The 26,882-nt window shown below is 39.7% G+C and overlaps 1 protein-coding gene and 1 long non-coding RNA gene across 2 annotated transcripts in view; one reads left to right on the top strand and one right to left on the bottom strand.

Moving 5' to 3' along the window:
- The window catches only part of LOC145514921 (uncharacterized), a 77,397-nt gene that overhangs the window by 30,756 nt on the left and 19,759 nt on the right, over nt 1–26,882 (bottom strand). Inside the window, exons 4-5 of the long non-coding RNA XR_014060564.1 lie at nt 20,895–20,984; nt 18,907–18,975 (exon numbers count right to left, since the gene is read on the bottom strand). This is a non-coding gene — a long non-coding RNA (uncharacterized LOC145514921). The remainder of the gene's footprint in view (nt 1–18,906; nt 18,976–20,894; nt 20,985–26,882) is intronic.
- LOC145514920 (small ribosomal subunit protein uS8) lies at nt 11,983–12,456 on the top strand. The gene has a single exon (XM_081513945.1). It carries the CDS (start codon nt 12,014–12,016, stop codon nt 12,404–12,406), a length of 393 nt encoding a protein of 130 aa, XP_081370071.1. The 5' UTR covers nt 11,983–12,013; the 3' UTR covers nt 12,407–12,456.

Below are 26,882 nucleotides of genomic sequence, written 5' to 3'. Positions count from 1 at the left end.
GAATTCTCTTGAACTTCTTTTCACTGGCATTTATAAGACAGTCTTTATACAAAATTTGGAGAACACAGAAAACTGAGAGGAAATACCTCATTGCACATCCCAGCATGGTCTGACTGACATGTTTACAACCACACATAGGCTGATCTTTCGATAAAAGAGGAAGGCAATCCAATGTCATAGCCAGTTATAGCAGCCAGAAAAAAAATATCAAGGACTGCTTTAAAAGCTGCTTTCCTGTCAGAGTTCAGCGTCTTCAAAGGTATGTAGCCTTTTCCTCTAGTCTATTCTCCTTTGGCTCTGCTCCCATCCCGATGTTATTTCTTACCCCTTTATAGACTCAAACTGACTAATGGTAAACATCAAAACATTGTGAATACAACAAAGAAAAATTAAATAATATTTATAATAACAATTTTTACTTTAGTACAGAGGGAAAATAAAGAACCATCTTTCAATCTTGACATTCTAGACTTACATATCTAGGATTGAGCAATATCTACAAATTTGTATTCTGCATTTTCTTAGTATTTTAAGTTTTTTATTATTATAATCTCCTGCCATCTTTTCCTTCTTTATTTTCTTGAAATAAATTAGTCAAATGAATATAAAATTAAAGTAAATATCTAATAATGTAAGCAACTTTTTCCATTTTTCCTCATCATCTATTAATAGCAAAGCATTTCATTTTTAAGTTGAATTAGCCAGCAAACTAATTTGCCTAACTATAACTATCAATAAAATCATTTCTTCTTATAAGTTCTTTTCATTATTTAAAATGTAATAATGTGACATTGTGATAATGCATAAATATGTGAGTAAACTTGGTGGATTGAATATAATTTTTTTTTCCTTGTTTCCTCTGAAATCCTACTAAAATGAGAGGGAAGGGAATTTAAAACTATACATCCATAGGGAAGAAAATAAAGGATAATTACAGCATATGAGAGATGTCAACAAAATCTGAATACTGAAAAACCATAAGTGAAAGATAGCCTAATAGACCAGAGAAAAAGTACACTGGAATCTGTAATGGAAACTCCAATAAGTAAGCTAATTATGTGTCAAAAACTTGATAAATTACTGAACCTTGGGAATTTTCAAAAATTGGATAAGCCAGGTATCACTGAGTCCAACAGTTTAGGTTGGGCTAACAACAAGAGGATTGATCGAAAGTCTTTGTAAGTAGGTAGGACCCCAATATCCAGAGTACTCCACCAGCCCATTCAGACATGGTGTGAAGAAGAGCAAAAAGACCAGAGATCAGAAGATCTCTCTAGCCTGGGCAAGATCAATCACAATTGAGTGCACGGATGGAGTGAGTTAGTAAAAAAGTAACACTGTTAAAATGTCAGTACTACACAAACAATCTACAGATTTAATGCAATCTGAATCAAAATCCCAAAGGTGGTTTTTTAGAAATTAAAAAAAAAAAGAAATCTGTCCTAAAATTTATATGAAATGTCAAGTGATCCTGAATAGCCAAAACTATCTTGAAAAAGAAGAATAAAGTTGAAAGTCTCACACTTGTAGACTTCAAAACTTATTACAAAGCCACAGTAATCAAAACACTATGGTATAGGCATAAAGATAGACATATAGATTAGTGAAATAGAATAGAGATCCAAGAAATAAACCCTCAGATATATGAGAAAACAATTTTTGACAAGGGTACCAAGACCATTCAATGGAGAAAGAACAGTCTTTTCAACAAATGGTACTGGGAAAACTGGATACCAACATGCACAAAGAATGGTTTTGGACTCTTAAACCATATGCAAAAGTAAACTGAAAATGGATCAAAGACCTAAATGTAAGACTTAAATTTGCAAAATTCTTAGAAGGAAATATAGAGTGAAAAGTTTCATGACATTGGACTTGGTAAGGATTTTGGGGGAATCATACCGAAAGCATAAACAATAAAAGTAAAAATAAATCACTAGCCTACGTCAAAACAGAAAACTTCTTTATGTCAATCAGTGAAATGAAAAAGCAACCTATGAAAGAGGAGAAAATATTTGCAAATCACATATCTGATATAAGGGATTAATATGGAGAATATGTAAAGAATACTTACCATCCAACAACAAAAAACAAAAAAAACCTAATCTAAAAATGGGCAAAGAACTTGAATAGACAGTTCTCAAAGAGGTTGTAAAAATATCCAACAAGCTTATAAAAAGATGCTCAACATTACTAATCATTAGGGAAATGCAAACCAAAACCAGAATGAGATATCACCTCACATCCATTAGGATGGCTGCTATAGTTGCCTATAGCCTGAAGTATTGTGATAGCCCATTCTCAAGGCTCTGATCTTTAAAGATGTAACACTTTTCCATTCAGTTGCAGATCAGAGAGTAACATTTGTCTTGTTGGAGGTTTACAAGAATATCATGACCTGACCTATGTGAACAGCTGCGAGAACAAAGGATCCTGACCCCAAGAAGTTTGTAATAACCACCCACATTCTCTCCCCTTTTAGTATAAAAGCTTGAATTCTAAGCCAGGAAAGATGGTTCTTTGGGACACCAGTTCATCATCTTCTCAGTCTGCTTGCTTTCCAAATAAAGTTGCTATTTTTTGCCCCAACAACAACAACAAAAAAGACAACAGAAAGTAACAAGTGCTGGGAATTCCCTAGAGATTAGGACTTGGTGCTTTCACTGCCATGGCCAAGGTTTGATCCCTGGTTGAGGAACAAAGATCCCTCAAGCCACACGGCACAGCCAAAAGAAACAGAAAGTAACAAGTGTTGACAAGGTGGTGGAGAAATTAGAACCCTTGTGCACTGTTGATGAGAATGTAAAATAGTGCAACCACTATAGAAAACAGTATTGTTCCTCAATAAAAAACTAAAGATAGAAATACCATATGAACCCACAATTTCACTTCTGGATACTATATCCAAAATAACTGAAAGCAGGGTCTCAAAGAGACATTTGTACATGCATGCTCATAGTGGCATTATTCACTATAGTCAAAAGTGGAAGCAACCCAAATAAACAATGATGAATGGATGGACAAACAAATACGGTACATACATGTGATCCAATATTACCCAGTCTTTAAAAGGAAGGAAATTTTGACACAACATGGGTAAACCTTGAGGACATTATACTGAAACAAATACTGTATAATTCCATTCACATAAGGTATCTAGAGTAGTCAGACTCATAGAAACAGAAAGCAGAATGGTGGATATCAGGGGCTGTGGGGAGGGAAAAAGGGGGAGTTTCTGAGTATGAAAAAGTTCTGAAGATTGGTTACACAACAATTTGATACACTTAACACTACTGAGGGCTTCCCTGGTAGCTCAGCCAGTAAAGAATCTGCCTGCAATGCAGGAGACCCTGGTTCAATTCCTGGGTTGGGACGATCCACTGGAGAAGGGATAGGCTACCCACTCCAGTATTCTTGGGCTTCCCTGGTGGCTCAGATGGTAAAGAATCCACCTGCATTGGGGGAGACCTGGGTTCGATCCCTGGGTTGGGAAGATGTCCTGGAGGAGGGCATGGCAACCCACTCCAGTGTTCTTGCCTGGAGAATCCCCATGGACAGAGGAGCCTGGCGGGCTGCAGTGCATGGTGTCACAGATTCAGACACGACAGAGTGACTAAGTACAGCACAGCACACAACACTACTTAAGTGTACACTTTAAAGTAGTCAAGATGGTAAATTTTATGCTATGTGTATTTAACCATGCCAATGCAGGAGACATAAGAGACATGGGTTCAGTCCTTGGGTTGGGAAGATTCCCTGGAGGAGGGCACGGCAACCCACTCCAGTTTCCTTGCCTGGAGAATCCCATGGACAGAGGAGCCTGGCAGGCTACAGTCCATGGGGTTGCAAAGAGTCAGACATGACTGAAGTGACTCAGCATGCACACACGTATTTAACCACTGGGCTTCCCTGATGGCTCAGCTACGGACATGTATATACATATTCATAATATTGTAGCACTCATTTATTTAGACAAAAATTGTGATATAACTACATTTGCAAGATAGAGGAAGCTTAGTATGGAGAAGGAAATATTTCATCATTCTATATTTCATCCTTCACCTACTATGTTCTATCTAATAAGGGAAGTAATTTGATCTCAGCAGGTTACATTCTCCATGCTGTCAGGTCAGTTGAAAACAGCTGGTTTGACTCTCCGACATAAATCACAGCAGGATCCTCCATGACCCACCTCCCAGAATATTGGAAATAAAAGCAAAAATAAACAAATGGGACCTAATTAAAATTAAAAGCTTTTGCACAACAAAGGAAACTATAACGAAGGTGAAAAGACAGCCTTCAGAATGGGAGAAAATAATAGCAAATGAAGCAACAGACAAACAATTAATCTCAAAAATATACAAGCAACTTCTGCAGCTGAATTCCCGAAAAATAAACGACCCAATCAAAAAATGGGCCAAAGAACTAAACAGACATTTCTCCAAAGAAGACATACAGATGGCTAACAAACACATGAAAAGATGCTCAACATCACTCATTATTAGAGAAATGCAAATCAAAACCACAGTGAGGTACCATTTCACACCAGTCAGAATGGCTGCTATCCAAAAGTCTACAAGCAATAAATGCTGGAGAGGGTGTGGAGAAAAGGGAACCCTCTTACACTGTTGGTGGGAATGCAAACTAGTACAGCCACTATGGAGAACAGTGTGGAGATTCCTTAAAAAACTGGGAATAGAACTGCCATATGACCCAGCAATCCCACTGCTGGGCATACACACTGAGGAAACCAGAATTGAAAGAGACGCATGTACCCCAATGTTCATCGCAGCACTGTTTACAATAGCCAGGACATGGGAGCAACCTAGATGTCCATCAACAGACGAATGGATAAGGAAGCTGTGGTACATATACACAATGGAATATTACTCAGCTATTAAAAAAAATACATTTGAATCGGTTCTACTGAGATGGATGAAACTGGAGCCCATTATACAGAGTGAAGTAAGCCAGAAAGAAAAACACCAATACAGTATACTAATGCATAGATATGGAATTTGAAAGATGGTAACAATAACCCTATATGCGAGACAGAATAAGAGACACAGATGCATAGAACAGTCTTATGGACTCTGAGGGAGAAGGTGAGGGTGGGACGTTCTGGGAGAATAGCATTGAAACATGTATATTATCATATGTGAAACAGAACACCATTCTGTGTTCGATGCATGAGACAAATGCTCAGGGCTGGGATGGGGATGGAGGTGGGAGGGGGGTCCAGGAAGGGGAACACATGTAAACCCATCGCTGATTCATGTCAATGTATGCCAAAAACTACTACAATATTGTAAAGTAATTAGCCCCCAACTAAAATAAATAAATTTATTAAAAAAAAAAAAAAGAAAACAGCTGGTTTGGCCAATGGGTGGCATTGTCAGAAAACTGAATGGCAAGAGGAAAAGAGAAGATAGTATTTTTTCTCTTCTCTTATGTCATAAATACCATTTCAAGCAGTGTTTGTGTTACCCCTATGGCTCCAGCTCCCACCAGACAAGCCCCCCCCCCCATGGTTTCAGATTCTGCTTGGTTACCCTAGCTACTGGAACAGCACCTCCTCCCTTCATGTTCCAGACTAGGCTTCCTGACGTTGCAAATCTTTGATTTGCTCACCAACCCCTATTATTTGGCTTCTCAGCTTTCCCATTATAGATTCCTGCATTAAAATTCCTCTATTGTGAGAATTTTGTTTCTGCCTAGAAAGTAGCTGGAAAGGTATCATTCTCATCCTAAGAACAACAACAAAATAAAAGGATGAATTGCTAGTTCACAACCTTTTTAAAACTCATCAGAGAGCTGAGATCAAAGGCCAGTGAAGCAGTTTGAAAGCCAAGGAAAGACAGGAGCCTCCAAGGAGGTAGAAAACATTGGCTTACTTGTGGCGGAGTATGGAAGAAAGAGACACTGGACACAATACAAGTGGGCAAGAAGAATTCAACTAAAACTCTTAACAACTTGCTAAAGGCCCAGTATGGACTAGTGTGATATCACAGAATTCATGGGAGCTTCAGACACAGGTGAAGTTCATATTCAGTTGCGATTCTTCCACGCAGACCTCCAAAGGGTGCTCATGAGAAAGATTAAGCAGGGGGAGAGACAGGAGAGGGCTTCCCTCAGTCGAGTGGGAAAGGCAGAAAGCCCATCTGAACCACATTTTTCTGTTGAAGTCACTGGGGAAAGAGCAGCAAACTGTGTGCCTGTGTTTCCACTGTTTCCCCATCTATTTGCCATGAAGTGATGGGACCAGGTGCCATGATCTTAGTTTTCTGAACGTTGAGCTTGAAGCCAACTTTTTCACTTTCCTCTTTCACTTTCATCAAGAGGCTCTTTAGTTCTTCTTCACTTTCTGCCATAAGGGTGGTGTCATCTGCATATCTGAGGTTATTGATATTTCTCCCGGAAATCTTGATTCCAGCTTGTGTTTCTTCCAGCCCAGCGTTTCTCATGATGTACTCTGCATATAAGTTAAATAAGCAGGGTGACAATATACAGCCTTGACGTACTCCTTTTCCTATTTGGAACCAGTCTGTTGTTTCATGTCCAGTTGTAACTGTTGTTTCCTGACCTGCATACAGGTTTCTCAAGAGACAGGTCAGATGGTCTGGTATTCCCATTTCTTTCAGAATTTTCCACAGTTTATTGTGATCCACACAGCCAAAGGCTTTGGCATAGTCAATAAAGCAGAAATAGATAATTTTCTGGAACTCCCTTGCTTTTTCGATGATCCAATGTCAGACTATTCTTTGGGGCTCCAAAATCACTGCTGATGGTGATTGCAGCCATGAAATTAAAAGACGCTTACTCCTTGGAAGGAAGCTTATGGCCAACCTAGATAGCATATTGAAAAGCAGAGACATTACTTTGCCAACAAAAGTCCGTCTAGTCAAGGCTATGGTTTTTCCAGTGGTCATGTATGGATGTGAGAGTTGGACGGTGAAGAAGGCTGAGCACCGCAGAATTGATGCTTTTGAACTGTGGTGTTGGAGAAGACTCTTGAGAGTCCCTTGGACTGCAAGGAGATCCAATCAATCCATCCCAAAGGAGATCAATCCTGGGTGTTCATTGGAAGGACTGATGTTGAAGCTGAAACTCCAATACTTTGGCCACCTCATGCGAAGAGTTGACTCATTGGAAAAGACCCTGATGCTGGGTAGGATTGGGGGCAGGAGGAGAAGGGGACGACAGAGGATGAGATGGTTGGATGGCATCACTGACTCGATGGGCATGGGTTTGGGTAGACTCCGGGAGTTGGTGATGGACAGGGAGGCCTGGCGTGCTGCGATTCATGGGGTCACAAAGAGTCGGACACGACTGAGCCACTGAACTGTGTGCCTGTGTGCTCTGTCGCTTCAATCATGTCTGACTCTTGGCAACCCTATGGACTGTAGACCACCAGGCTCCTCTATCCACGGGATTCTCCAAGCAAGAATACTGGAGTGGGTTTCCATGCCCTCCTCCAGGGGATCTTCCTGACCCAGGAATCAAACCAGTGTCTCCTGTAATTCCTGCATTGCAGGTGGATCCTTTACCACTGAGCCACCTGGGAAGCCCCTAACACATTCTTCCACCCCTCAATGGAGGGTTACAAGTAAAGGTGTGCATTCTAAACTAGAAAATAACCTCTGAAAACAAACAAATCAAGGATAGCTGATAAGTCAAAAGTGGAAATAAATGAAATATTATAAAATACTCTGTCCATGGAATTCTCCAGGCAAGAGTACTAGAATGGGTTGCCAGTTCCTTCTCCAGGGGATCTTCCTGACCCAGGAATCGAACTCAGGTCTCCTGTATTGCAGGCAGGCTCTTTACCGACTGAGCCACCAGGGAAGCCATATAAACCCCAAAAAAGAGAGAAACAAAGAACACAGTAGATTAAAAAAAAGGTGACAAAATAGTAGTTTTAAATCAATCATATCAATAATCACACTAAATATAAATAATCTGTACATTCTAATTAAAAGATAGAGATTATCAGAGTGAATTAAAAGAACTGTAGAAGAATGTTGTTAGAAGTTCCATTCATAATAGCAAAAATCGGGAGAAATCCAAATGTCCATCAACAGGTGAACAGATAAACAAGTTGATCTGTTCCTGCCCTAGTGCCATTGTGTTTTAATAACTATAGACTGTGGGACTTTCCTAGTGGTACAGTGGTTAAGAGTTCCCCTGCCGATGCAGGGGACATGGGTTCTATCCCTGGTGCAGGAAGATTTCCACATGTCCAGGAGCAACTGAGCCCCTGCACTGCAATTACTGAATGTGTCCAGAGCCTGTGATCCACAAGAGAAGCCACCACCACGAGAAGCCCGAGCACCCCAGCAAAGTGTAGCCCCACTCACTGCAATTAGAGAAAGCCCGCACACAACCACGAAGATCCAGGGCAACCAGAGATAAATAAGGAAATTATTTAAAAAATAACTATAGATTGTAACATATTTTAATACCTTGTCTGAAAACTCTCCACTCCTTACTACTCTTTCAACTATGTGTGTGTGAATTCCTATATGTTTTCCTTTCAAATTAGCTTTAAGATATTCTTTTCAACTCACCCTTCACACCTACCGAAACTCAAGTCTTGATTTAAGGGGAAAAAGTTTCATACGAGGTTAAATCTACTTACCCAAGGTATAGATTATTTTATCAGGTGCATCTCAAGAAACAGAATTGCCTTTATTGGTTACCTGCTATAACACACCTCACTCCTAATATCCTACCTAGGATACTTAAATTTTTTTGGTAACAGAGTTGTTTTCCAGAGTTTGGGGCTATGCAGATGAAGAGATTTGCTGTCATCTTAACAGTTCATCATGCGCTCTGAGCCAGTTCTTCACAGACATGATCAGAATTAGAAAGCTGGATGTTTACTATTTTATTAAATTCAGTTTAACATAATTCAGTGATCATATATTGTGCACCTATTTGTGCCAGACAAGGTGCTAATATCTGTGAGTGTCACAGATGAACTAGCCATGGGCTCTGCTGTCAAGGATTTTCTGCAATATGATGGTAGCAACCACATGAACCAAAAAGCTTCATGGAAGGCAAAAACCTCCTAAAGATGCAGAGAGGCTATGTGGGCACAGAGGAGAGACTTCCTCTTTATGTAAAAAAAAAGCAACACGATGAACTATAACATTGTGTGTGAAAATACTGATTCAGCTTCTTGTATCTTCTTCCTAACAAACTCTAAGTCCAGAATTTTGCTGAACCTGGTGCTTTGGTGACTGAGTCCAATTTACTTCACTGCTCTTCCAACTGCAAGGTTTACAACATCCTAAGCTTGTATTTTGTTTTGCAATCATATTCCTCACATTCCTCATATTCCTCACCTGTTTAGGCGATAATTTTTTTTAGCTAAGAAAAGAACTTGCCAAAGAAATTAAAGAGGGAAATTAAGGTAGGAGGGAATGAAGGGACAACTCTCCATTCAAAATTTTATTGTTAATTATAAATTTGCAGCATAATTTCAGTTCCTAAGGAAGCTTAAATTCTGTTCTAATTACAAGAGACAAGTGGTGTGTATCAGAAGCAGCTGCTCCAGAGAGAGTTTTTGCTAATAGTCATTTTCAAATTGCACACATGCCAATGATTCAGCTTTGCTTCTTTCCATTTCAATCTTGATTGAAATGTGTGAATTTGTCATTTCATCACAAACAATGTAAGAAAATTGGTTAATCTCTCAAGATTTTATCATATATATTCACTTTATTTTCTCAAATCTATGAATAACTGTGTAGGATAACCCATCTAAAATCACTTTTTAAAATATAGGGATAGAGAGAAGAAGAAAGGGAGGGAGAAAGGGACTAAGGGAGAGAAGGAAGAGAAAAGATGAAGAAAGGCAACAAAGGATAAATAGAATAAGTGGAAAGAAGTTTGAAGAGAGGCAGACTATGGGAGGAGTACAGAATGAAGGGGAAAATCCAACTTCTTGCATTGCTTGTGCATTTTAATAACAAATTCGGGCCTGAGTCAAGTGTTAGCTACAATGTTATAGCTTGGAATTGTGATTCTCCAGGATCATTCCTGACTTCTTGTCCCCTACTAAGTGTGAGGCCTTCGACAAATTATTTTCTAAGTCTTACATTCTCCATCTATAAAATGGAGTTAATAATAATACCTGCCACCTAAGTTTGACATCGTGTGAGGAATATATGAACTATAATCAGTCATACGCATCAGATAAGCAAATTGTTAATATCCGATAATAAGTGTTACTGAGGAGACCAGGAAATACGATTCTCATACAGTTGATGGGAACGTGAAATGGAAAGCAATTTAACAATAGAAAATATTAGAAATGCACCATACTCTGACTCAGCTATTCCTCTCCTAGGATGTAGCCTAGAAAAACTCCTGTAAAAGTGAACAAAGAGACACACACACACAAGAATATTTACCACTGTATTATTTACAGTTGCCAAAAAATAAAACAATTCAAATGTCCCTCAACAAAATGGGCAAATCATAGTATATTCACATAGTAAAAAAGAATGATGTAGAGCCACATGTCAATATTGAAGATTCTTCCATACAAATTAAGTAAGAAAAAAGTAATCAAGGTTGAGGTTTTAGAATGTCAAGGCAGAATCACAGTGGAACGAGAAGAGGGATGATCTCTACCCAGAGAGCCCAAACTTGAAGCTTAGGTTATTAGGTTACAGTAACTAATGTGTTCTTGGTCTTTCATAAGATATTTTTAATATTAGGATAAGGCATTTAAAATTCTTTCTGAAAATCCATGTGAGATGTGGAGGGAAGGGAAATGAGCCTCGAAGTGGTAGAAAGTGGTATTGTTCTTATCTGCCCAGGATTCCTAGCCTATTACTTGTTAAACATACTTTTTGTTCCTGTCAGTCATAATTCCCCTAAAACCTTCACCCCAGCCAGTGATTGATGAATTATTAACTAACATCCATAGTGGCTCAGATGGTTAAAAAAAAAAATCTGCCTGCAATGCAGGAGACCCAGGTTTGATCCCTGAGTTGTGAAGATCCCTTGGAGCAGGGAATGGCAGCCCACTCTCGTATTCTTGCCTGTGCAATTCCATGGACAGAGGAGCCTGGTGGGCTACAGTCCACGGGGATGGCAAAGAGTCAGACGTGACTGAGGGACTAACACTTCCACTTTCATAGTTAATTCAGATTTCCTTACTTTTTACTTAATGTCTTTTTTCTGGTCTAGAAGCCCATCCAGGATACCACATGACTCTAGCCGGAATGTCTCTTTAGGCCCTCTTGGCTGAGACAGTTTCTCAGACTTTCCTTGTTTTTGATGATCTTGACAGGATTGAGGTGTACTGATCAGATATGTTGTAGGAAGTCACTTCGTTTTTCTGATATGCTTCTCACAGATAGACTTCTGGGGAGAAAGATCATAGAGGTGAAGTATCATTCTCATCATATCGTATTAAGGGGTACATTCTGTCAGTATGATTCATGGCCATTGACGTTGACCTCGATCACCTGGCTGAAGTAGTGTTTGACAGCTTTCTCCACTGAAGTCACTCTTTTCTCCCATCACTTTCCATACTGTACTCTTTGGAAGGAAGTCACCATGTGCAGCCCACACTTAAGGAATGGGGTGTTATGCTCTCCCATTTTTAGGGCAAGGTACTTACATAAATTATTTGGGACTTTTCTGCATGGATGATCCTTAATTATTCAATTCCAGTATACATGCAGAGTAGTATTAGAATTGTTAACCTGCACCCCCATGAAAAACAACTTCACCCACTAGAGTAAGCACTCATAGACCATTCTTTTTGCCATTCATCTGACAAACTCCTCTCATTTCCAACGTGGCTGAGGTCTATTCATCTCCCTTTACTCACTTGGGTGAGATTGTATAAAATATTTGTAATACATTCAGATTCTCTTGTCCCAGTCTGCATTCTATGTTGAGATCCCCTGACTTCCTATTATAAATGATTCTTTCTTAATTTTTATACATTAAGAATTTGTGCCTCTTTCCGCCATCTTTCTGTGCCACCAGAATGGTGCGCATGAATGTCCTGGCTGATGCTCTCAAGAGTATCAACAATGCCGAAAAGAGAGGCAAACGCCAGGTCCTTATTAGGCCGTGCTCCAAAGTCATCGTCAGGTTTCTCACAGTGATGATGAAGCATGGTTACATTGGCGAATTTGAAATCATTGATGATCACAGGGCTGGGAAAATTGTTGTGAACCTCACAGGCAGGCTAAATAAGTGTGGAGTGATCAGCCCCAGATTTGATGTGCAACTCAAAGATCTAGAAAAATGGCAGAATAACCTGCTCCCATCCCGTCAGTTTGGTTTCATTGTACTGACAACCTCAGCTGGCATCATGGACCACGAAGAAGCAAGACGAAAACATACAGGAGGGAAAATCCTTGGATTCTTTTTCTAGGGATGTAATACATACAAATAAAATGCCTCAGAGGAAAAAAAAAAAAAAAAGAATTTGTGCTGCAAAATTTTATGGGTTTTGACAAATGCCTAATATCATGAATTCACTACTATACTATCATACAAAATAGCTTTACCATCCACCCTAAAATCTGCATTTCCCCTACTAATCCCTCACTAACCACTAATATTTTCACTATCTGTATAGTTTTGCCTTTCCAAAATGTCATATAATTGCAATAATACAGGATGTAGCCTTTTCAGACTGGCTTCTTTCACTTGGCAATATGCATTTCAGTTTCCTCCATGTCATTTTGTGGCTTAATCGCTCATTTCTTTTCATCACTGAACAATATTCCATTGTATGAATGTACCACAGTTTGTTTATCCATTTATCTACTGAAGGACATCTTAGTTGCACACAACTCTTAGAGATTATGAATACAGTGCTACAAACACTCATGTACAGGTTTTTGTGTGGAAATTCTCAATTCATTTGGGTAAATACCTAAGAATGTGATTTCTGGGTCATATAGTAAGACTACATTTAGGTTTGTATGAAACTGCCGAACTGTCTTCCAAGTGGTTGTACCAACCATTTTACATTCCTACCAGTAATAAGTGAGAGTTGCAATAACAGTTCTTAAAAAAACTGCAAGTACAAGCAAACCTTCAATTACATAGGATCTCATTGCCATAAAACAAGTCTGTCATGGGAATTAGGTAGACATTCAATTTCCATAGTCATGCTTTCTTAGGGGTAAACCTGAACTTCTTTCTATCATTGCATGTAAACAAGATTTATATTTGAGGGAACGCAAAGGTATAATTCCTTTCCTCTCCTGCATAGCAAACACATTCTACACACATTCACATTCAGTTTCCCCAGAACTGCCAAGCAGCATACACAGGCTAACTTCTTACTGTGAGAGGCTACTGGGAGAACTGAGCAAATAAATCTATACCTGATCCCAAGTATATTGATATTTTATCAAGAAGGGAAATGATGAACTGTTAACATCACCATTTTAAGTTTAAGAAATTCCAACAATTAAAAGACTGATTGTCACCAGGAAACTAAAAGCAAGACAAGCAGAAAAGGGTATTCCCTGGGTTTAAACTCTGCTTTTCCTATATACTAACCATGTGCCCATAGGCAAGCTTCTTAATCTCACTAGGACATGATTTCTTAACTGTTAAATAGGAATAACGATAGTAATACCCTTCTCATTGGGTAATAATAATCAACCAATATATAATGACTATCACTTCCCCGCTTTCTTGCTCAATTCAGGACACCTCTGAAGGGTCATCCCAGCTCCTGAGGTCCAGGTAAAATCAGCAGACTCTTCTGTTGCAATTGTATCTTATTTTCACGTTTCCCTCTGCCCAATCTTGCCTTCTTCAATCCCTTACAAGTGTTAATCCTGGGAGCTCTTCCTAATGAACTTCCTGCATACAAATCTCCAGCTAAGAAAATCTGGCCTAAGGAGCTAGCATGATAACCACTATTGTTGTTGTTTATTCCAAGGCCCTGGATCCACGGGGGCAAATGTATTGCAGCAACAGAGCAATGCAAGCTTCGGTTCTTCATGTGAAGACCCACCTCTTCCCTGAGGACAGAGTGGTCCTCATATACCCCAAAGTGATGTTGCACCTGAACTGTTCAACCTAGTCTTGAGTATCAGTCATCTCCCTACCATAGCCAGTAATGGTGAAGGATGATGGGCAAGGATGAGCAAAGAGAGCAGGAAAGAGACTAAATCAATAGAAGAGAATAAAATATGAGATTTCAAGGAAGTTTAATGGCAATAGGCAATTTATCAGAAACAAGTCCCTTACCAGGAAAGCTGAGCTGTCCGGAAGTGAGTTATACAAAGAGAGATTAATAATAAACTCCAGGGGGGTATCATTTTCAGAGCTCTGTGAATGTGCACATGGCCAAAGGCCCAGAGAAAAGTCCCAGAGAACTGAACCCATACCTTGGAATGGCAGCAACCTTAAGTGGGAAATAAAATGATCCCTAATGGTACTGGGGTCCAACTGGACCATACAGAGAGAAAATTGTATTATTAAATGTCAGAGTTCAGTGATTCCCTTTCCTTCCATCTAGCAATTTATAGAATATACATATATTTGTATATATGAACATGCAGATATGTTTCCTTTAAAAAAAATTCAGAGATATTTATAGCAAACTTACCTTTGGTCATCCTGTTTAGTGCATTTCCCTAAAAAGTATATATTCACTCTTAAAACTAGGGTCTTTAAGACAGTCAGGCTTCCCTCGTGGTTCAGCTGGTAAAGAATCTGCCTACAATGCGGGAGACCTGGGTTCAATCCCTGGGTTGGGAAGATCCTCTGGAGAAGGGAAAGGCTACCCATTCCAGTATTCTGGGCTGGAGAATTCCATGGACTGTATAGGCCATGGCGTCGCAAAGAGTTGGACACGACTGAGTGACCTTCACTTTTAAGACAGTAATAAAAGGGGCCTCAACACTAGCAGTCAAACTGTCAAGAAATCTTTCTTATTAAATTTAGGATGTTGGCTTCTCCTTTCTGCAGAAAGCTTTAATTATCTGATGGCTACAGTTTGCAGGTTTACTCTAAATGGCTTTCTGGAATTGTGGCTCTGAGGACACAAACAGTGGGCCCTGGGAAAAGCTGTCCAACAAAATGAACATATTTGGAGACCTTGAGGAGTATACCACTTGCAGTGAACCAATTCCAAATGTATAAAACATGCTGTCCCTTGTTTCAAATTTTCATCTCATATCTCATTGCAAAAGATACTTATGCTTAAACTACTTATGAAAAAAAGAATTGCAAGAAAATGTAGGGACAGATAAGAGATTCAATTAGGGCAGCTCCGCTACCCTTGAATTCACCCAGACATGAAAATTACCCTTTCTCAGTTAGCCAGTGTGCTAAAGGCCCAGCTCATCAATCAGGTTGTGTCTACTTATGAACCAAATGCACATTTGCCAAGTGTAACTCTCTCTACAGAGACCAACAGGAGGACCATGACTAAGGGCAATCAGAGATCTGAAGGGTTTGTGCTCTGGGCTCCTGGGGACCTAGCAGAGGTAATGAATGCCCCATCACCTTGAACACCACTGGGGACACTGAAACGACTGGATGAGGAGACACAATGCTGAGATTGAGACCACGCTCAGACAGATCACTGGGTACCCTAGGTGAAAACCAGACTAGAATCTGATGCAACTCAAAGTTGAAAGGAAAGGTGCTGAAGACAGAGTGACACACAAGAATATTTGGTATACACCATGCAAAAACCAGCCAATAGAGAGAATAAATATTAAAGAACTTGTTTGTAACTTTAAAAGATAAATAGCTGGAAATCTTTTTTTTCCTATGATACATCTTCCTCTGATGAAGTCAGAACAATTAACACACCTAATAAGTCCTCACAGTTTGAGTTTTTTCATAATTAAGAAGATTTTCCAGGGATGCTACCCAAGATTCCTAGAAGAGATTCTGAAGGAATGCTTTTTAAAAGCAGAGACACGTTTATAAATCTAAAATGACAGGTCACTTCTGTCCTCTGCCTGGTGGCAGAAATATGGTCAGTCTGGAGTTGTCCTGAGTGTTGTTAGGCCCAGCACACCCTTAATACTGGGTTTGAAAACCTCTTGTGCAGTGTCCCTCATTTGGCAGTATTGGGAGCTCTTAATAGAGGGGCACCAAGAGATCCAATTACAGCTTAGTGGGGAAGGATGCTATGACAGGTTTCTGTCTCACGTGAGCAGAGGAGCACAAAAAGTATTTGACAGCAAACTTGACTGGAAAAGGTCAGTTTTTAATCCAGTCCCAAAGAAAGGCAATGCCAAAGAATATTCAAACTACCACACAATTGCACTCATCTCACACACTAGCTAAGTAATGCTCAAAACTCTCAAGACAGGCGTCAACAGTACATGAACCATGAACTTCCAGATGTTCAAGCTAGATTTAGAAAAGTCAGAGGAACCAGAGGTCAAATTGCCAACATCCACTGGATCATTGAAAAAGCAAAAGAGTTCCAGAAAACCATCTACTTCTGTTTTATTGACTATGCCAAAGCCTTTGACTGTCTGGATCACAATAAAATATGGAAAATTCTTCAAGAGATGGGAATACCAGACTGCCTTAGCTGCCTCCTGAGAAATTTGTATGCAGGTCAACAAGCAACAGTTAGAACCAGACATGGAACAACAGACTGGTTCCAAATCGGGAAAGGAGTACGTCAAGGCTGTATATTGTCACCCTGCTTATTTAACTTATATGCAGAGTACATCATACGAAATGCTGGGCTGGAAAAAGTGCAAGCTGGAATCAAGACTGTCAGGAGAAATATCAATAACCTTAGACATGTAGATGACACCACCCTTATGGCAGAAAGTGAAGAAGAACTAAAGAGCCTCTTGATGAAAGTGAAAGAGGAGAGTGAAAAAGTTAGCTGAAAACTCAACATTTAGAAAACTAAGATAATGGCATCCGGTCCCATCACTTCATGGCAAATAGATGGGGAAACAATGGAAACAGTAACATACTTTATTTTCTGGGGCTCCAAAATCACTGCAGATGGTGACTGCAGCCATGAAATTAAAAGGCGTTTGTTCCTTGGAAGAAAAGCTATGAGCAACCTAGACAGCATATTAAAAAGCAGAGACTATACTTTGTCAACAAAGGTCCATCTAGTCAAAGCTATGGTTTTTCCAGCAGTCATGTATAGATGTGAGAGTTGGACTATAAAGAAAGCTGAGTGCCGAAGAATTGATGCTTTTGAACTCTGGTGTTGGAGAAGACTTTTGAGAGTCCCTTGGACTTTAAGGAGATCCAACTAGTCCACCCTAAAGGAAATCAGTCCTGAATATTCATTGGAAGGACTGATGCTGAAGCTGAAACTCCAATACTTTGGCCACCTGATGCAAAGAACTGACTCATTTGAAAAGATCCTAATGCTGGGAAAGATTGAAGGCAGGAGGAGAAGGGGACGACAGAGAATGAGATGGTTGGATGGCATCACTGACGCGATGGACTTGAGTTTGAGTAAGCTCTGGGAGTTGATGATGGACAGGGAAGCCTGGTGTACTGCAGTCCATGAGGTTGCAAAGAGTCAGGCATCACTGAGCTACTGAACTGACTGAACTTGCCCTAAGATCTTCCCTAGTAGCTCAGCTGGCAAAAGAATCCACCTACAATGCAGGAGTCCTGGGTTCGACCCCTGGCTTGGGAAGATCCCCTGGAGAAGGAAATGGCTACCCACTCCAGTATTCTGGCCTGGAGAATTCCATGGACTGTATAGGTCATAGGGTTGCAAAGAGTCAGACACGACTGAGCAACTTTCACTTGCCTGAACAGGCTCTGCTAGAGAAGACGAGCTCCGGAATTGACAACTTCTCCATGTTACCATGCTGCCAATGAGAACAACTAGATGGTAAGGGCACATTACCCTTACCTGGCTTCACAGAAACTGGGCCAGGACCAACACTACTGTATAGAAGAGGTATGGAATGATGGGTGTCCAGCTCACCATGGGGCAGGGTGGAGTTTTAAGATCCCTCCATTACACCTTCCCAGGAAGTTGGAAAGCTTTCAGTAAAGCTGTTACACCATGAAAATCAATCCTTATTAGCAAGAGAAGCATTTGCTTATGTTTTGGATGCTCCTGTTGTGATGAAGGACTTGAGAAAGCTGCTGACTCCAAAGTGAAAGTGGCTCAGTCATGTCCGACTCTTTGCAACCAACCCCATGGTATAGTTCAGGGAATTCTCTAGGCCAGAATACTGGAGTGGGAAGCCTTTCCCTTCTCTAGACTCCAAAAGCCCACTGCTATCTGTTCAGGATATGACCAGTGGATTCACTCTCGGTGGCTGTAATGTGTCAGCACAAATTGGTACTCAAAGTAGCACTTTGAGTGGATTCTCAGTGCTTACAGTTCTGGAGGCCAGAAGTCTTAACTCAGTTTCATTCGACTGATATTAAGGTGTCTCAGGACTGCTCTCTCTCTAGAGTCTCCAAGGAAGAACTCATCTCCTTTCTTTTCTAGCCTCTAGAGTCTTTGCATTCCTTGGCTCATGGCCCCTTCCTTCATCTCCAAAGCCAACAGAGTGTTGTCTTGCTTGTCTTCACATTGCCTTCTTCTGGACTCAAATCTCCCTGCCTCCCTCTCATAAGAATACTGATGATTACATTTAAGGCCCAGCAGATAATCCAGGATGATCTCAAAACATCCTTAACTTAGTCACATCTGCAAAATCTTTCTGCCTTGTAAGGTTCCAGGGATTAAGCTGTACATACCTTTAGGGGTCATCATTCAGCCTACCACAGCCAGGAATCACAACTCCCCCAGCGTTCACTGCACCAATAAATTAAAGCTGGACATGTGGGGAAAGGAAGAGGATAGGAAAAGGAATGGAAGGGTCCCAGCACAGGGGGATCGTCATCTGAGATGGCAATTTTAGGGCCTAGTAAAAGTAAAGACTGTCAAATACCCACCTCTGGGCTCCACATTGTTCTCTTTCTGTTATGTAGTGAATCCACTTCCTCTTGTGTATAGATAGCAGGCTGCCATTTATATAAAAGGGAGAAAAAGAAATAGAAATATGAATGTGATTTTATACAGTTAAAATACCTCTGGAAGTATATAAACAACACTCTTAACACAGATTATGCTGTGAAAGTGCTGCACTCAATATGCCAGCAAATTTGGAAAACTCAGCAGTGGCCACAGGACTGGAAAAGGTCAGTTTTCATCCCAATCTCAAAGAAAGGCAATGCCAAGGAATGCTCAAACTACAGCACAATTGCACTCATCTCACACGCTACTAAAGTAATGCTCAAAATTCTCCAAGCCAGGCTTCAGCAATACATGAACCGTGAAATTCCAGATGTTCAAGCTGGTTTTAGAAAAGGCAGAGGAATCAGAGATCAAATTGGCAACATCCGCTGCATCATCGAAAAAGCAAGAGAGTTCCAGAAAAACATCTATTTCTGCTTTATTGACTATGCCAAAGCCTTTGACTGTGTGGATCACAATAAACTGTGGAAAATTCTGAAAGAGATGGGAATACCAGACCACCTGATTTGCCTCTTGAGAAACTTGTATGCAGGTCAGGAAGCAACAGTTAGAAGTGGACATGGAACAACAGACTGGTTCCAAATAGGAAAAGGAGTACGTCAAGGCTGCATATTGTCACCCTGCTCATTTAACTTATATGCAGAGTACATCATGAGAAACGCTGGGCTGGAAGAAGCACAAGCTGGAATCAAGATTGCCAGGAGAAATATCAATAACCTCAGATATGCAGATGACACCATCCTTATGGTAGAAAGTGAAGAGGAACTAAGAAGCCTTTTGATGAAAGTGAAAGAGGAAAGTGAAAAAGTTGGCTTAAAGCTCAACATTCAGAAAACTAAGATCATGGCATCTGGTCCCATCACTTCATGGCAAATAGATGGGGAAACAAAGGAAACAGTGCCAGACTTTATTTTGGGGGGCTCCAAAATCACTGCAGATGGTGACTGCAGCCATGAAATTAAAAGACGCTTACTCCTTAGAAGGAAAGTTATGACCAACCTAGATAGCATATTAAAAAGCAGAGACATTACTTTGCCAACAAAGGTCCATCTAGTCAAGGCTATGGTTTTTCCAATAGTCATGTATGGGTGTGAGAGTTGGACTGTGAAGAAAGCTGAGAGCCAAAGAATTGATGCTTTTGAACTGTGGTGTTGGAGAAGACTCTTGAGAGTCCCTTGGACTGCAAGGAGATCCAACCAGTCCATCCTAAAGGAGATCAGTCCTGGGTGTTGATTGGAAGGACTGATGTTGAAGCTGAAACTCCAATACTTTGGCCACCTCATGCGAAGAGTTGACTCGTTGGAAAAGACCCTGATGCTGGGAAGGATTGGGGGCGGGAGGAGAAGGGGAACGACAGAGGATGAGATGGCTGGATGGCATCACCGACTTGATGGACATGAGTTTGGGTAAACTCTGGGTTTGGTGATGGACATGGAGGCCTGGCATGCTGTGATTCATGGGTTCGCAAGTAGTCAGACACAACTGAGCGACTCAACTGAACACAGATTAATTCTGGAGAAGGTACCAGGGAGCTGAGGGTCAAGGTTAGGAGAATGAATTTCCTCAGGATACTCTTTTTGAGTATTTTTAATTTTCTACCATATGATTGCTTTATCTGTTTAAAAAATTAACAAAAATGAAAAATTGGACATCCCGGAAAGGCCATTCTAGTTCGAGTTCTTTGTAAAGCCAGTGAAACAACTCAACTTCTCTTTCTGCCCAATCTTGCCGTCTTCCATTTCATCCACAGGTACTGACCCCAACGGCACTCAGTAACAAACACAATGCATGCTAAATTCCTTCTCCGAGTGTGTCCAGGGAAGGAATCTTATATTCATTTTTTCAGCAAATTTGTAAAATTTTCAAAAGTCAGATATCTTAGCTGTAACTGGTTAAGGTTGCTGACTCTCCATCTCAGCTTCTGCTCCTTCATGTTTCCCATCATGCTGTGAAGTGCTGGAGGGGCTGTGGCTCTGAAGGACTCCATTAAGTTTAGCTGGGAATACAACCAGTGAGGTTTAAGACCATTTTTCTTGGTTAAATTACATTTAATAATTTTTCCTAATGATAATATCATTTTGGGAACTACAGAAAATAAAAATCACCTATGACACCATTAATCATTCTGTATATTTAAAGCCATCTGCACCCACCATTCATGAACTAAGTAAGTCCTTGGATCATTTCAAGTTCAGTCCTGTCAAGAAATTCTTACTCAGAAAGTCAGAGACAATCTTTAAATATGTTGTTTTTGGATGGAAACACCAAGATAACAAAAAAGTGAAGTGCTTCATCTAGAATCATTCAGTGTAATCAATTCTAAACAGTGAGACTTCAGGCTCTTCCTTCTCATTGTTGTCTTCTAGTTGTCATCAAAAACTTTCTGTGTTCCACATGCAACTAAACATGCATCAACTCCTAGTCAGGATCTCAATGGTTCATTTGTTTATACATGTTGGTAGCCCATCAACATTTTGACCATTTTTTCCCAGGTCATAAATCAATATCCTCATTTCCCCAGTCAGAAGCTCCATTGCTATTCTAAATCATAAATTGGGACATAAATTGATAGATTATTTAGCCTGTCAAATCTCTAAGAGAAGAGCAAGAATAAGCCTAAAGCAATCATTTTACTGTTGTCGAGCATGCCTTTAATGGTGAGAAAACTAACAGGTGTTTTTCTTCACTGCTAGTCAATTTGAATCTCACCCACAAATAAGTAGAATCAGCCTTAGTTATCAGACAACAAATCAATCACCACAGTGCTGTTATTCTTCAGGGTGAGTTTTTTCCTTTGACGAAAGGAGACTCACGACAGTGGGGAAGAGTGCTTAATGAGCTTGAAAATGAAGCCATTCATTTGAACTGAACAGATCAACACATTATCCTTCACCTCATATTAACTTGCTGCTCCTATTATGGAGAAAATTGGAGGCACCAAAAATGTGGAGGGCCCACATTTGCACACAGAGTGCAGTACCTTCCAAATCTTCAGCACTGCTGGATAACCACTAAGCAAATTTTCCTTCAGTGACTCCTCACTTTCTGAAATCTTCTGTCTTATTCTATCCTATTTTGATGAGTATAATTCTGATCAGACTGCTAGGATTTAGATATTCCCAGAAATGGATTCAGACATGGGCTATCAAGCATCAGCCAGCTATAATGGGCATTAAAACAGATCTGGAGTAAAGCAGAAATACAGTGCCACTAACTCAGGCTTCCAGAATCAATTCTTTACATAAGTGGCAAAATGTAATTTGGCCCCACTTCCTCTGAAGGAGAAAGTAACCGTGAGTGATGGAAAAAATGCTCTTTGCCAGAGCCAACCTATGTTCCTTGAGTATTTTTGTGACGTACAAGTTGTGTGGCTCAACAGTTAATGGCAGCAACACTGAAACGAGTCATCTCACAGAAGCTTAGAAGCTAATGAAACAACTGAGCTAAAGTGATGTACACCACAGTTTATTTATTAAGAAGAAGAAAGAAATTTTAAGTTCTGTAATATACCTTTCAAAAACTTGTTTCGTTTCTTACTTTCCTAAGAGAACAGAAGGGAAGACAAGATGCACAGACAAGTGGGAAAAATAGCTTTAAAACATGAGTAAGACTCCCACCAAATCCTGTTACCGCTATCATTAGAGAACTGGTTATAAGGCACAGTAGGAAAAACTGGTAAATGAAAAATAACCTAAAACAAGTATGAATTTTTCTGAACAGTCAATATATATTTAACATGAAAAAGTATAACATTATTATTAATAGAAAATCAGCTTCTTCATAACCCCATAAAAGTTTGTTTTGTTTTGTTTTTTAAGAAATATCAGCTTTAAGGGGGCCAAAGGTATCAGGTTGCCTAGGATACTGACATGTCTCACTCTAGGCTATCCCCATGTCTGAATCTTTCCTCTGCCCCATAGTTACATGGTCTCTCTCAGCTTTCATTTATAATGACTAATTCTACAAGCACAATTTCTACTGCCAAATCACTAGACCCAGATCCCAACTCAGCCACTTTTTACTTCTATGACCTTGGTTAAATTTCTTAATCTCTAGATGCTTCAGTCTCCTTATCTGTAAAACGTGATAATCATAGTACTGCTTCATATGGTTATCGCGATAACTGAATGTCCATAAACACACAAAGTGCTTAGAATTCCTGGGAGGGTAGTAAACACTCAATAAATTATAACATTGAGCATTATCATGACTATGGTGATGATACATGGATTTAATTCTACATTAATTTACTATTTATTTAGGTGTTACTGTTTTAACAAAATAGCTTTATTGGAGTATAATTGACACATAACAATTACATATATAGAAAGTGTACAATTTGAGAAGTTTTGACATATATATGCCCTAAACCATCAGCACAATCAAGATAGTGAACATACTCAGCACCCCAAAGTTTTCATGTGTCTCTCTGTGATCTCTCTTCTGCACCCAAATTCCCTGGTGGCTCAGACAGTAAAGAATCCACATGCAATGCAGGACACCTGGATTCGATCCCTGGGCCAGGAAGATTCCCTGGAGAAGGGAATGGCTACCCACTCCAGTATTCTTGCCTGGAGAATTCCATGCATGGAGGAGCCTGGAGGGCTACAGTTCATGAAGTTGCAAAGAATGGGACATGACTGAGCTACTAACACTTTCACTTTTATGCCCCCAACACAAGACAATCACTGTTCTGTTCTCTGTCACTATGTCTGCATTTTTCTATATACTATTGGCCCTACAGAAATGTTTGTCAACCCATGACAAAGGCTATCAAATAATCTGACTCAATGTAAAACATCAGCATATCCAAACTCCAATTTGTGTTGCTAGTATACTGGCCAGTTGGAGAAAACTCAATCTTGATGACTGGTTTCTGCCATATTTTCTATAAGAGAACATGTATTCTCTTACTCATGTCCCTCAATTGCTACATAATATCCTGAGTTAAGAATGTGATAACAAAATATAGTTTATTATTTGCAATATATGATATGGCTTTCACACATAAAGCATAAGATAAGTGTGAAATATCATTTGTGGACTTGCTAGAGTATTTTTTCTCAATTGCTTTTATTTTTAGAGGCATTTTTTGTTTTGACAGGAGGAATCCTCCTAAATTATTTATATAAAATGTATTCTCACCCTTTTGTTGGGTCAGTGAACTAGATGACAGCTCAATTTGAGGCATTAAAACAACCTTTAGGGGAACTATTTGTGGTCTTGGCAGAAAAAAAAATGCCTTTCAGAATAGATACCATGTGATATTGAATAAGAAAACTGTAAAAGAATAAATACTTGTGTGACAGCAACATGCCTACTCACTGAAATGATATTTTTTTAGGAAGCAGCAACAGAGTAAAATAAAAAAGGAATGCAAATACATTTTCAATCAATTTTCTACAGTTCATGAGGTCGCAAAGAGTCAGACACAACTGAGCAACTAAACAACAACAATAATGTATTTAGAGTCTTGAAAATATTCATATCTTTTAAACTCAGTTAGTTTCCTGTGGAAATAACCTAAAATGTAGATGGAGATATTGCACAGTGATGTTAATTGCAGCATTACTCATCAGCAAAAATAGGAATAATATAAATTAATTAAATGTCTACTATAGCTCAGGCATTGTGCTAGATATTGGTGATTGAATACAACAGGCTTTGGTGAGGCAGTAACATTTCATCTGAGACCCAAAAGAACTAGAAACTAACCACCCACGATAGTTAAGAGAGAAAATGTGTGTCTTTTGATGACTGTTCTGTTATATAAGATGTTAACACAAAGGGAAGCTGAATAAAGGTATATGGAAACTCTGTACTGTTTTTGCAACTCTTCTGTAAGCCTAAAATTAACTCAAAACAAGTTTAAAAAAAAATTAAGAACCTAGTGTATAGTATGCTGCCATTTGTATACAAGAGAGAAAAAAAGAAATAGAAAAATGAAATGTGATTTTACATGCTTCAAATATCTCTGAAAGTACATATACAGAAGTGGTAACACAGGTTAACTCTGGAGAAGGTACCTGGGAACTGAAGGTCAAGGGTAGGAGAATGAATTTCCTCTGGGTGCTCTTTTTTAATATTTTGAACTTTCTACCATATGATTGTCTTACCTCTTTAAATAAATAATGAAAATGAAAAACTGGACAACTTGGAAAGGCCAAAGACTCGTGGAAGGCTCCAGAGTTCTTCATGAAGTCAGCAGAGGCAACTCAACTTCTCTTTCTGCCCAATCCTGCCTTCTTCCATTTCACCCCACAGGTGCTGACCCTAAGGGCACTGTACTGACCCTAAGGGCACTCACTAATAAACACACTGCATGCAAAACTCTTCCACAGAGTGTATTTCCAGGGAAGGAATCTCACATTCACTCTTTCAGAAAATTTGTAAAATTTGCAAAAGTAAGATGTCTTGGGTGTAACTGGTTAAGATTATGACTTGCCATCTCAATTTCTGCTCTTTCGTGTTTCCCATCATGCTGTATAGTGCTGCAGGGGCTGTGGCTGGTGGGGACTCACCTAAGTATAAGTTCAGCTGGTGATAAATTTCATCTGAGTTGATGGGATATATTTATGTAGTTCACAGACAACTCCTGTACAAGCAAGTTATGGATAGCTATCCTCTTGTGGGAATGGTTTCCAGGAATACTACCACCACCCACTCAAGTGCCAATTCAGCATCAGGACACAGTGGTGCAAGTATAGTCATTATATGGAGATGTGACTGTGTCCTATGGCATATGACACTAATTCTGTAGGCAGTGGTAAGAAAACAGTATGATAGGTAAGGATCCAGATGCTAGTCTCTGGAAATCCTTTCAACATCAGACATATAAAATAACAAGTAAAAGATATTCTCATCAATGACTAGTCAAAAGGGAAGTTCTCTCCTGTCAGATAATGTAAAACTCGTAATATGTTAGGAAAATTAGGACGACACTTGATGACCTGGTAAATGAGTGTCAGTAAGTACTTTCTGTCAGTTCAAAAAGTACTTAAGATTCATCAATGCACAAGAAAACTTAAAATGAGATCTTATAGCTCATACGTAAAAGCTTAACAAAGAGTTTCCAAAATTTAACAAGATCCCTAAATACTATTACAAGGATGAGTAGTCAAAGTAAAAGACACATTTTTTAACTACTATAAAATAAATTATAATCAACTATAAGTGAAGAAGAACTAAAGAGCCTCTTGATGAAAGTGATTGAGGAGAGTGAAAAAGTTGGCTTAAAGCTCAACATTCAGAAAACTAAGATCATGGCATGCAGTCCCACAACTTCATGGCAAATAGACGGGGAAACAGTGGAAACAGTGGCAGACTCTCTTTTGGGGGGCTCCAAAATCACTGCAGATGAAATTAAAAGACACTTGCTTCTTGGAAGAAAAGCTATGACCAACCTAGACAGCAAGTTAAAAAGCAGAGACATTACTTTGCCAACAAAGGGCCATCTAGTCAAGGCTATGGTTTTTCCAGTGGTCATGTACGGATGTGAGAGTTGGACTGTAAAGAAAGCTGAGCGTTGAAGAACTGATGCTTTTGAACTGTGGTGTTGGAGAAGACTCTTGAGAGTCCCTTGGACTATAAGGAGATCCAACCAGTCCATCCTAAAGGAAATCAGTCCTGAAAAATCACTGGAAGGACTGATATTGAAGCTGAAACTCCAGTACTTTGACCACCTGACGTGAAGAACTGACCCATTTGAAAAGACCCTGATGCTGGGAAAGACTGAAGGATCAAGGAGAAGGGGACGACAGAGGATGAGATGGTTGGACGGCATCACTGACTCAACGGACATGAGTTTGAGTAAACTCTGGGAGTTGGTGATGGATAGGCAGGCCTGGCGTGCTGCAGTCCATGGTGTCACAAAGAGTCAGATACAACTGAGCAA

This window comes from Giraffa tippelskirchi, chromosome 7 (genome assembly GCF_054371585.1).
Source record: "Giraffa tippelskirchi isolate mGirTip1 chromosome 7, T2T-mGirTip1v1.2.pri, whole genome shotgun sequence".
In the NCBI taxonomy this organism is placed as follows: domain Eukaryota; kingdom Metazoa; phylum Chordata; class Mammalia; order Artiodactyla; family Giraffidae; genus Giraffa; species Giraffa tippelskirchi.
The sequence above is the reverse complement of the archived record's forward strand: the minus strand, read 5'-3'. Positions and strand labels throughout refer to the sequence as shown.

Coding starts and splice junctions, on each gene's coding strand:
- LOC145514920 (XM_081513945.1), top strand. CDS start 12,014: ATGGTGCGCATGAATGTCCTGGCTGATGCTCTCAAGAGTATCAACAAT.